Source organism: Schistocerca nitens, chromosome 9 (assembly GCF_023898315.1).
Source record: "Schistocerca nitens isolate TAMUIC-IGC-003100 chromosome 9, iqSchNite1.1, whole genome shotgun sequence".
Taxonomy (NCBI): Eukaryota; Metazoa; Arthropoda; class Insecta; order Orthoptera; family Acrididae; genus Schistocerca; species Schistocerca nitens.
Window position 1 is genome coordinate 14,113,265 of NC_064622.1, and position 13,206 is coordinate 14,126,470.

At 37.9% G+C, this 13,206-nt stretch overlaps 1 protein-coding gene across 2 annotated transcripts in view; it reads left to right on the forward strand.

Annotated features, from left to right (window-relative positions):
* LOC126202985 (myrosinase 1-like) overlaps nucleotides 1-13,206 on the forward strand; it is a 485,330-nt gene that overhangs the window by 453,309 nt on the left and 18,815 nt on the right. For both annotated transcript variants that reach the window (XM_049937174.1, XM_049937175.1), the window contains exon 9: nucleotides 3,693-3,841. In XM_049937174.1, coding sequence (XP_049793131.1) covers nucleotides 3,693-3,841 — 149 coding nt within the window. The remainder of the gene's footprint in view (nucleotides 1-3,692; nucleotides 3,842-13,206) is intronic.

A 13,206-nucleotide genomic window follows, 5' to 3' on the forward strand; every position in this document is an offset into this window, starting at 1 on the left:
CTCCCTCTACGATTTTTACCCTCCACGCTGCCCTCCAATACTAAATTGGTGATCCCTCGATGTCTCAAAACATGTCCTACCAACCGATCCCTCCTTCTAGTCAAGTTGTGCCACAAGCTCCTCTTCTCCCCAATTCTATTCAATACCTCCTCATTAGTTATGTGAACTACCCATCTAATCTTCAGCATTCTTCTGTAGCATCACATTTCGAAATCTTCTATTCTCTTCTTGTCTAAACTATTTATCATCCATGTTTTACTTCCATACATGGCTACACTCCATACAAATACTTTCAGATATGTCTTCCTGACATTTAAATCTATACTCAATATTAACAAATTTTTCTTCTTCAGAAACACTTTCCTTGCCATTGCCAGTCTACATTTTATATCTTCTCTACTTTATCCATCATCAGTTATTTTGCTCCCCAAATAGCAAAACTCCTTTACTACTTTAAGTGTCTCATTTCCTAATCTAATTCCCTCAGCATCACCCGACTTAATTCGACTACATTCCATTATCCTCGTTTTGCTTTTGTTCATGTTCACCTTATACCCTCCTTTCAAGACACTGTCCATTCCGTTCAACTGCTCTTCCAAGTCCTTTGCTGTCTCTGACAGAATTACAATGTCATCGGTGAACCTCAAAGTTTTTATTTCTTCTCCATGGATTTTAATACCTACTACGAAGTTTTCTTTTGTTTCCTTTACTGCTTGCTCAATATACAGATTGAGTAATATTGGGGATAGGCTACAACCCTGTCTCACTCCCTTCCCAACCCCTGCTTCCCTTTCATACCCCTTGACTCTTATAATTGCCATCTGCTTTCTGTACAAATTGTAAATAGCCTTTCGCTCCCTGTATTTTATCCCTGCCACCTTCAGAATTTGAAAGAGAGTATTCCAATCAACATTGTCAAAAGCTTTCTCTACGTCTACAAATGCTAGAAACGTAGGTTTACCTTTCCTTAATCTTTCTTCTAAGATAAGTCGTAAGGTCAGTATTGCCTCACGTGCTCCGACATTTCTACAGAATCCAAACTGATCTTCCTTGAGGTCAGCTTCTATCAGTTTTTCTATTCGTCTGTAAAGAATTCACGTTAGTATTTTGCAGCTGTGACTTATTAAACTGATAGTTCGGTAATTTTCACATCTGTCAACACCTGCTTTCTTTGGGATTGGAATTATTATATTCTTCTTGAAGTCTGAGGGTATTTCACCTGTCTCATACATCTTGCTCACCAGATGGTAGAGTTCTGTTAGGACTGGCTCTCCCAAGGCTTTCAGTAGTTCTAATGGAATGTTGTCTACTCCCAGGGCCTTGTTTCAACTTACATCTTTCAGTGCTCTGTCAAACTCTTCACGCAGTATCATATCTCCCATTTCATCTTCATCTACATCCTCTTCCATTTCCATAATATTGTCCTTAAGTACATCGCCCTTGTATAGACCCTCTATATACTCCTTCCACCTTTCTGCTTTCACTTCTTTGCTTAGAACTGGGTTCCCATAATTATTATAGTATTATGGAAATGGAAGAGGAGGTAGATGAAGATGAAATGGGAGATATGATACTGTGTGAAGAGTTTCACAGAGCACTGAAAGACCTAAGTCAAAACAAGGCCCTGGGAGTAGACAACATTCCATTAGAACTACTGATATCCTTGGGAGAGCCAGCCCTGACAAAACTCTACCATATGGTGAGCAAGATGTATGAGACAGGTGAAATACCCTCAGACTTCAAGAACAATATAATGATTCCAGTCCCAAAGAAAGCAGATATTGACAGATGTGAAAATTACTGAACTATCAGTTTAATAAGCGATGGCTACAAAATACTAACGCGAATTCTTTACAGACGAATGGAAAAACTGGTACAAGCTGACCTCAGGGGAGATGAGTTTGGATTCCGTAGAAATGTTGGAATTCGTGAGGCAATACTCACCCTGCAACTTATCCTAGAAAATAGATTAAGGAAAGGCAAACTTACGTTTCTAGCATTTGTAGACTTAGAGAAAGCTTTTGACAATGTTGATTGGAATACTTTCTTTCAAATTCTGAAGGTGGCAGGGGTAAAATATAGGGAGCGAAAGGCTATTTAAAATTTGTAGAGAAACCAGACGGCAGTTATAAGAGTCGGGGGGCATGAAAGGGAAGCAGTGGTTGGGAAGGGAGTGAGACAGGGTTGTAGCCTATCTCCGATATTACTCAATCTGTATATTGAGCAAGCAGTAAAGGAAACAAAAGGAAAATTTGGAGTAGGAATTAAAATCCATGGAGAAGAAATAAAAACTTTGAGGTTCACCAGTAACACTGTAATTCTGTCAGAGACAGCAAAGGAACTGGAAGATCAGCTGAATGTACCGGACAGTGTCTTGAAAGGAGGATATAATATGAACATCAACAAAAGCAAAATGAGGATAATGGAATATAGTCAAATTAAATCAGGTGATGCTGAGGGAATTAGATTAGGAAATGAGACACTTTAAGTAGTGAAGGAGTTTTGCTATTTGGGGAGCAAAATAACTGATGATGGTCAAAGTAGAGAAGATATAAAATGTAGACTGGCAATGGCAAGGAAAGCGTTTCTGAAGAAGAAAAATTTTTTAACATTGAGTACAGATTTAAATGTCAGGAAGACATTTCTGAAAGTATTTGTATGGAGTGTAGCCATGTATGGAAGTAAAACGTGGATGATAAATAGTTTAGACAAGAAGAGAATAGAAGCTTTCGAAATGTGATGCTACAGAAGAATGCTGAAGATTAGATGGGTAGTTCACATAACTAATGAGGAGGTATTGAATAGAACTGGGGAGAAGAGGAGCTTGTGGCACAACTTGACTAGAAGGAGGGATCGGTTGGTAGGACATGTTCTGAGACATTGAGGGATCACCAATTTAGTATTGGAGGGCAGCGTGGAGGGTAAAAATCGTAGAGGGAGGCCAAGAGATGAATACACTAAGCAGATTCAGAAGGATGTAGGCTGCAGTAGGTACTGGGAGATGAAGAAGCTTGCACAGGATAGAGTAGCACGGAGAGCTGCATCAAACCAGTCTCAGGACTGAAGACCACAACAACAATGAGTGATGGGTTATTTATCCAACTACATTTACATGAGTTTCTATTACTTTTAGTTCATTTTACCTGCAAAAGTGTACAAGATAGGGTCATAAAAGGTAACTTTGGAGTTTAGTTTCCCCTTGGCTATTTACATTTCATGTCAATTTTGGTAGAATGTTATACAACTTGTGTTTAGAGGTGATGTGTACAAACCAGATTAAGTGGATAAATCCCAAAATGAGATAATAAGATAATACCTGGGCTGAAAAATGAACTTTAAGTTTTATTTGTCAGTGAAAGGGAAAAAAATATCTGATTAGATTATTCACTCACACATGCATTCATTCTGTGGATCAGGAAAGAGTATGTTTCAGACCACCTACACAACTGTTATTATGCTTTAACAACGGCAACTAGATGTTACACAAATACAAATAAAGGAGCCAGCTCAGAATCTAATTTCTGTTTGCGTGTGCATTACACACATGATCTCAAGAAAGTAGTTTACATATCTGTGGGATAACAACTATATTTTTATGGCACTTTGCATTTTGGATTAACCAATATAAAACATGTTTAAAATGTTCCTCTTAAATATCAATAGTGTTTATTCCAGTTTAATCTTGTTTTCAGGTACAGCAGATTTCTTTGCATACAATCATTACACAACACGATATGCTGCTTCGGGCACTGAAGGAGAAATTCCGTCTCTTCAACGAGATTCAGGAGTTATTAGAAGCTTTGATCCAAAATGGCCTTCATCTGCATCATCCTGGCTTAAGGTAAAATGTTTTACTGTTAAAATATCTGAAACTGAAGAATTACTCAAATGACTGTGATTAACGAATTTTTTAAAAAAATGTTTACTTACTTATTTTGTGTCAAATAAAGATATAGTTTCTTAGGTAGTTATTGGCATGTTCTGTGGATCATAACTGTTACCTCTTACCAGTGCTTGATTTGTAAAAGAAAGGATTCCTTCAGGGGTGAGCTTTTTGAAATTTAGACATGTTAAAGCATTTCAGTAAATCCATTGTGGATGACAAACTGCAACCATGTTTTAAATTGGTGATGTATCTGGTGATAAATATGTAACCAGTTGCGTTTTTACAATTTATTCAACCATGAACTCCAGTGGCTGAAAAACATATACATGGTTGAATAAATCATAAAAAAGCAACTAGTTGCATGTTTATTTCCAGATAAATTGCCAACTGCCTCTCACTGTGAGTCAGTTTTACAATTATGGTATATATTTTCAGCAGGAAATATGGCAACATGCTGATCATTTAATGATTTATTGAGGTTTCTTCATGCATACAGTGATTTATACTTAGCTATGTTCTTCTCCTCTCTCCATCTTAAACCACATAAGAGAGTAAATGTATTGCAAGGCTACTGTTGGTGCACCCAACTGTTTAAAGAGCTGTCTACAAACATTCTTGATTGGATGGCACACGTAATTCTTATTACGTGCTTCTGTGCAACAAATACTTCTTTCCTCAGTGATAAATTTCCTCAGAGTATGATGCCACATAAGTGTAGAAAAATTAGAAAAAATAAGTCAACTTTTTTTTATATTTTTGTCTTCAACATATGATATTATCTGTAATGCAGAAGCTGCAGATCTTAGATGTTTAAAAAGATCTGTAGCATGTGACACACAGTTCAGATTCTTATTAATGTAAACATCCTAGACTGTAGAATATTCTGTATTTTTTTACTGGTTCACCCTCACCCATTATCTGAAGGCTGTGGTCAGGCTTTTTGCAACACTCAGTTGTATATAATAACAACAACATGAAAAGGACAGTTTGCTACTCTCCACATAGAGGAGCACCGAGTCGCAGGCAGGTACAGTGGAAAAGATTGCTAATCATTCAGGCTTTTGGACCAAGACAGCCTTCTTCTGAAACAGAAAACACACACACATACACACACACACACACACACACACACACACACCACCACCACCACCACCATCACTCTCTTCAGGCACTGGGGCCTGACTGCAGACTGCAACTGAGTGTTATGTGAGTAGCAGTCTGCTGGGAGGTGGGTGGGTGTATGATGGGTTGAAAGGGGATAAGGAAGAGGCATGAGGAGGGCAGGGGCAGGTATAGCTGCTTAGGGGTGGGGAAAGATGATGTGCTGCCTGTGGGAGAGTGCAGGGATGTGGTGGAGACAGGATGGGCTGTTAGAGTGGAGTCGGGAGGCCGTGCTGGGGATGTAGGGGAGAGCGAGAGGGGGAGAGGAGGGAAGTAGAGAATGGGAAAAGACCAGTAGGTTTGTCTGAGGGTTATAGGCATGTGTAGTGCTGGAGTGGGAGCAGGGAGGTGGACAGGTAGGAAGAGGGCAGGGACAAGCGAAGATTGAGGCCAGTGGGGTTATGGGAACAAGTGATCTATTGTAGGGACAGTTCCCACCTGCACCATTCATAAAGCTGGTGTTGGTAGGAAGAATGCAGATGGCACAGGTTGTGAAGCAGTCACTGAGGTGAAGCACTTCATGTTAGTTAGTTAGTTAGTTAGTTAGTTACGTGTCCCATTGATCAATAGTACGTAAAACCATTATGATGTGGAACGTGTCAAATTTACAAGAAATGCACACAGGAAACAAGGGTTCTTTATTTATTTATTTATTTATTTTACATTATAGTGTTATACCTAAATATTTCTGTTATCTATCCCATTCCCTTAAATGGCACAAAATGCATATATTATATCTCCAGATTTATTTACTCATATTCAAGAATTCATCTATGGTATAGAAGGAGTTGTCAAGGAGGTATGATTTCAATTTGTTTTAGAAACTATTACTGCTGTCTGTCAGACATTTTATTTCATCTGGTAATTTATCAAAAAGTTTTATAGCACAAGGAGGTAGTCAAGAGTCACCTTTGTAGGAACTTGAGTATGGACAGGTGTGATAAGATACGACACAAACCCATACATTAGAGTTCACTACCTTATTTACACAATGTCCTAACGTGACACAGGTTGGGTCCAGACTACACTGGCAGAGAGTATCTACTCATCTACTCAGCACCACTCTATAGTCAGAGATGTGTTGGAGGTTTTCACTGGTTGAGACGCCACACATTTGTTAGCTGACCTATAATTTGACAAAGCATTATTTGTGGTGTTTGCATGTGGTATTTGCAAATAAAAGTGAACATCCATAGTAGTTACAAGAGTATGTCATTTTGCCCAACAACTTTCACGAAATGACATTGTGTAATCTTTCTAATACTACATTGTAACAATCATATAAGGTGTAACATAGTTTTCTTTCCTGGATCACTGTGAAGTTAATAGTTTTAATGTTAACTTATGCTTCAGAGAATGTACCCACAGTCGAATATTTCCCTTATGGTAGGACATCTTTCACTATATATCATGCAGTATTTGTATACAGATGTTTAATACATAACAGATTTATCTACAAAGGTTAATCTATAAAATATATACAGCTTATAATTCCTTCAGTGAACTCAGACACTTATTTACAACAAGAAATTTAAATTTTGTTTAAATGGTTCCCCAGTATGTGCTCTTACAGATTCTGACACTGTCCCACTGATATATGGATTGTGATGTCAATCTTTTAATTCTGTTCTCTGACTGAAATCATTGTGCTTATTTCTTTATTTCTTGTGCTGTGATTATGTTCATCAGAACATTTGGGTGCATTGGCCTGAAGGCTTGAAAAAGTTGTGTATGTAGTGAGATATTTGCTTTTGATAAGAGCATCATGAAAGATCTCCCTGTACCCCTGACCATGTATTGGCCTAACAGTTTTTTTGTAGCACCAGTGTTCTGTTCAAGTGCAGTGGCTCTCCCTCCCTCTTAGCTCTCTCCCATAACTTACTTGTATTACACCAGTGTCATGTGTGTTTCATTATAATGTATAAATGGGAACATTCTCCTGTACTATACCATTTTCAGCTTTATATCACATACAATTTTGGACAATTGGCTAAGTGACTAGACTTCAGTGATTATTTTCCTGCATACAAAGTTGACATGGATTCCTACTGAAGACTGGCATACAAGTGCAGACCAAGAAATTTACAATCTTCATTGTCTCTGTATGAAATTCCACAAATATTTCCAACATTACTGTGGCATGAGTTGCTTGTTTTGAACTCCAGTAACTGTGATTTTGTCATACTGACTTTTAGACCATGGTTATGAAAACATTTAGCCATTTCTGATGTCACCTATGTTGAAAATCCTCCTCATTATCACCATAAAACAGCAGATTAGTGTCATCAGTATAAGTAATTATATGGGAATCAGCAGGTTGTAAAATATTATTTACACACACAAGAAAAAGAAATGGTCCTCATATTGAGCTCTGTAGCACCCTATGTATTACTTTTAATTGTCGACTGAATGTTGATATTTCTCACCCAATTCTAATTATCTATATTTGTGCATTGTTTATGGAATTTTAGGTACATAGACAGTTATTTGTGAAACCACCAATATGATTTACACTTTCAAACAACATTGAAAAAAATCACAAACTATACCAACTGGTGATATTTTATTGTTTAAGGCTTGTAATATTTGATGAGTAATCATATAAATTGAATTCTCATTTGAGCAATTGTAATTTTGAAAAAAAAAAAAAAAAAATGCGTTTTCAAGTTTTGAAGTTAATTCATTTGGCTTGATTATAATACTTGCAACATCAGCAAGGTGAACTATTTCTGCTTCTTGAACCTATGATGTAAGATCATAACAAGAACAAGAGCAGACCCAACCTCAGTTCCTGTACTACACCTGTACTAGTGGTGGTAGTAACAGTAGTAGTAGTAATAATAGTAGTAGTAGTAGTAGTAGTAGTAGTAGTTGTTGTTGTTTTATTCATCCATAAATCACTTTTACAGTGATATTGGACAAGTCTTGCGGCTACAATTTAAGAATTACAAAAATAACGCAATTAATATATACAGCGTTTACATACTTACAGGTCTACTTTGACAAGGATGGGGCAGGTAGATGGCCATGGCCTTGTAGTAGGAACCATCCCAGTTTGCTTGAAGTAATTTAGGAAAACCACAGAAAACCAAAATCATGGTGGCTGGATGGAGGCTGGAGCCTGCATCTTCCTAAATATGAGGCCAGTCTGTTTAAAACAGTGCCACCTGATTCAGTTTCTCTCTAATGTACAGTACTGTTTTGGAAACATGTTATTTAATAATGTAAAAGGCTAGTGCTACATTGTTCATTCATTCCTCACTCTCAGTCATGGCACATACTACACACAGTATATGCACATTGTTTCATAATGTTACTCTACACACACTACCTGTTGATGTCAGGACCATAGTAATGAAGTCTGGTTTCTATTTTATGTACCACAACTTCCCATTTGCTACACTGAAGAACTGTGTCAGCATCCCTATATAACAACTGAGATGTTGAACCCAGAAAGAGGATAAGGTATTACTATTATATGAGGCATGTTTTTTAAGTAAGGTCCATTTGAACATAAGTACACAACAAAAGGTTATTTCAGAAAAGTGAATTTATTTTCAGAAAGTACATACTTCACTCTATTTTTTGACGTAGTTGCCAAGTTTGTTGAAACGCATATCATACCTCTCAACCAATTTTAAAATACCCTCTTCATAAAAACTTGCCACCTGCTCTGATAACCAAGAGTTCACTGCCATTTTCACGTCGTCGTCATCACTGTAACAGCTGCCACTGAGGTGTTGTTTGAGGTGGAGGAGCAGATGGTAATCACTGAGTGCAAGATCAGGACTGTAGGGTGGGTGGACTAAAACTTCCCAGTCAAAACTGTCCAATAAATCACAGGTTTGACATGCAGTGTGAGGTCTTGCATTGTGATGGAGAAGGACAGTTCCCTTTGTCAGCATGCTGCATCTTTTGTTTTGAACTGCTCTGCATAACTTTCTCAGGGTTTGGCAGTATGCTTCTGCATTGATAGTCGTTCCTCAGTGCATGAAGTCGGCCAACAAAACATCATGCCTATCCCAAAACACCGACACCATGATTTTGCACTGAGACAGAGTCTGTTTGGCCTTCACCTTTACAGGCGAGTGTATGTGTCTCCATTCCATGCTCCATTCCTGTTCGATTCGGGCGTGATATGCAAAATCCATGTTTTGTCTCCAGTTATGATCTGACTGAGGAAGCTGTCACCTTTTTGTGATAACGAGTCAAGAACTTCATTGCACACTCAAATCTTTGGTTTTTGTGGTCCTCTGTTAGGAGTTCTGGAACCCAATGGGAGCACAGTTTCCTAAACTTCAAGTGTTCAGAAACAGTGTTGTAAAGCATTGATCTCAACATGTCAGGAAATACATTTGAGAGATGTGTTACTGTGGAGCATCTGTTCTCATGAGTCCTCATTTCAACTGAAGCTACCAAATCGTCTGTAATCAAAGAAGGGGAACTGCCGCGGTCCTCATCATGGACGTTGTCAAGGCCATCTGAATTCTCATACCCACTTACGCACTTTGCGTTCACTCATAACAGTATCACCATACACTTCGCAAATCTGTTGAAGAATTTCTGCAGCAGACAGGTTCCTTGCTGACAAAAACCGTATCACTGAGCGAACCTCCCATGCAGCGGGTGAGTTGATAGTCTTAAACATCTTGAAAGCACAGAACAGAACTGTACAGGTTAGCTACAGAGCTGAAACTGAGCACAGTTGTTCCCGAGGCATGTTTGTACACGATTCACGTGCTTGTTGTGGTATGTACACGAACTGCTAGTGTCTACAGCAAAATGGACCTGAGAGGCCTGAGAGATAATTTTTCCAAAAAAGAAAAAAAAAAGGAAATACCATAGTGTGAAAGTCTCAGATGAAATAATAGACATTTTACTATCTTTAAACAATGAAAAATACTGAATCGAATCCAAAGACATATCTGAGGTGGAAAACAGCTACTCCAAATAGTTTGTAACGGTTGTGTAGAACTGCACCAGTTTTGATCTTACTATGCAGGTGCTGCAAATACTGGGATGGTTCATGATCCTCAGTGTCCTCATGTGTTAGAATCTTATGGAGGCATTCTTCTTGTGAAGATAATACCCTTCTCATTAACTCTGCCTTGAGCCGGTTGTATGAATAGCTTTCAGGCAGCCCAATAATTACGTCCCACACCTCGACAGCATACTAGTGGTGAAGCTGATTTATGACCAATGCAAACTTTGTAGCATTGGCACTTATGCCTGAGTGGGTGAAGACAGTTTTGTCTTGCACAAAACAGAGGAATGTATTGTGAAGCTGGAAGGGCAGCAGTCACACTGCAAGTCTTGACACAGTGAGGTTGGTCGCTGTCGGGCTTCCTGTCATCTCACAAATTTTCCTCGATAGTATCACATCAAAGTCGAGTGTTATGCAGGCATATCATGTTTGGGTCACTACTTTGGCTGTTGAGCTGTGATCTTGCTCATCCAGCTGTTAATCCCACTTAGCATTGTAATTAAATTGCACGAACAATGTCTTGGTTCTGTAGCAACAACTTTATTCACTAGTCAAAATTAGATAATATAGCAGGGCTCTCTGAGCAGCTCTAAGAATAAACAGAAACATAGAGCATATAATTGAAACACAATGCCCCTTGTGGCTAGTGATAGAACTATTTTAGGACAGCACAAAGTCTGTAAACACACATAAACCACACCGCACAAACACACTGACAGCTGAGGTTGCTACAGAATTGTTTTATTTATTTTATTTTATTTACACGTCAAGTTCCGTAGGACCAAATTGAGGAGCAAATCTCCAAGGTCATTGGACGTGTCAGTACATGAAATTACAACATAAAAGTAATAAAAGATAAAAATAAATGTTCATGAACCTGAAAAAAAGTCAGTCCATAAGTTTAAGTAAACGCTATCAGCAATACAATAAAAATCAGCTTAATTTTTCAAGGAACTCCTCGACAGGATAGAAGGAGTGACCCATGAGGAAACTCTTTAGTTTTGATTTGAAAGTGCGTGGATTACTGCTAAGATTTTTGAATTCGAGTGGCAGCTTATTGAAAATGGATGCAGCAGTATACTGCATACCTTTTTGCACAAGAGTTAAGGAAGTCCTATCCAAATGCAGGTTTTATTTCTGCCGAGTATTAACCAAGTGAAAGCTGCTTATTCATGGGAATAAACTAATATTGGTAACAAGAAACAACAATAAGAAATATACATATTGGGAGGCCAATGTCAAAATACCCAGACTCATGAACAGAGGTTGACAAGAGGTTCGTGAACTCACACCACTTATTGCCCGAACCACCCGTTTCTGAGCCAAAAATATCCTTGTAGAATGGGAAGAGTTATCCCAAAATATAATACCATACAACATAAGTGAATGAAAATAAGCAAAGTAGACTAATATTCGTGTCGAAGTATCGCTCACTTTTGATACCGTTCGAATAGTAAAAATGGCAGTATTAAGTCTTTGAACAAGATCCTGAACGTGGGCTTTCCACGACAGCTTAGTGTCTATCCGAACACCTAGAAATTTGAGCTGTTCAGTTTCACTTATCATATGCCCGTTCTGTGAAATCAAAACGTCAGGTTTTGTTGAATTTTGTGTTAGAAACTGTAAAAACCAAGTCTTACTGTGATTTAACGTTAGTTCATTTTCTACAAGCCATGACCTGAGGTCATGTACTGCACTATTTGAGACTGAGTCAATGTTGCACACAACATCCTTTACTACCAATCTTTGTCATCAGCAAACAGAAATATTTTAGAGTTACCCGTAATACTAGAGGGCATATCATTTATATAAATAAGGAACAGGAGCGGCCCCAACACTGATCGCTGGGGCACCCCCCACTTGACAGTACCCCACTCAGATCCCACATCACAGCTGTTTTCAACATTGTGAATAATGACCTTTTGCTGCCTGTTGCTTAAAGTAAGAGGTGAACCAATTGTGAGCTACTCCCCGTATTCTGTAATGGTCCAACTTCTGGAGAAATATTTTGTGATCAACACAATCAAATGCCTTAGTTAAATCAAAAAATACGCAAAGCGTTCAATACTTTTTGTTTAGCGCATCCACTACCTCACAGAGAAAAGAGAATATAGCATTTTCAGTTGTTAAACGACTTCTAAAGCTGAACTGTACATTTGATAGCAAATCGTATGATATAAAATGATCAATTATCCTTACATATGCAGCCCTTTCAATAACTTTTGCAAACACTGATGGCATAGAAATAGATCTAAAATTATCTACATTATCCCTTTCTCCCTTTTTATAAAATGGCTTTACTACTGAGTGCTTTAATCTCTCAGGAAACTGACCATTCCTAAAGGAAAAATTACAAATATGGCTAAATACAGGGCTAACATGTGCAGCACAGTACTTTAATATTCTGCTAGACACTCCATCATAACCATGAGAGTCCTTAGTCTTCAGTGATTTAGTTATTGACTCAATCTCCCTCTTGTCTGTATCACAGAGGAGTATTTCCAACGTCAATCTCGGAAAGGCATTTGCCAAGAAACTTATATAATATTTCCTGTAGAAACTAAATTTTTATTTAATTCACCAGCAATGCTCAGAAAATGATTGTTAATTACTGTACATATATCTGATTTATCAGTAACAGAAATATTTTTACTGTGAACTGACTTTATATTGTCGACCTTGTGCTGCTGTCCAGACACTTCCTTCACAACTGACCATTTGGTTTTATTTTTATCTTGTGAATTAGCTATTCTATTTGCATACCACATACTCTTTGCTTTCCTAATAACATTTTAAGCACCTTACAATACTGTTTGTAATGGGCTACTGTAGCTTGATTGTGACTACTTCTAACATTTTGATATAATTCCCGCTTTGTTCTACATTATATCCTTATCCCACTAGTCAGCCAACCGGGCTGTCCATTACTGCTAGTACCCCGTTTAGAATGTTCTAATGGAAAGCAACTCTCAAAGAGCATGATAAATGTGTTATGGAAAGCATTGTATTTATCATCTACATTATCGGCACTATAAACATCCTGCCACTCTTGTTCCTTGACAAATTTTAAAAAACTCTCTATTGCTGTTGGATTAACTTTCCTACACAGTTTGTAATTAAATATGACATTGGTTTGAGTACAAAAGTCTTTTAGTGTTAAAATTTGTGCATCATG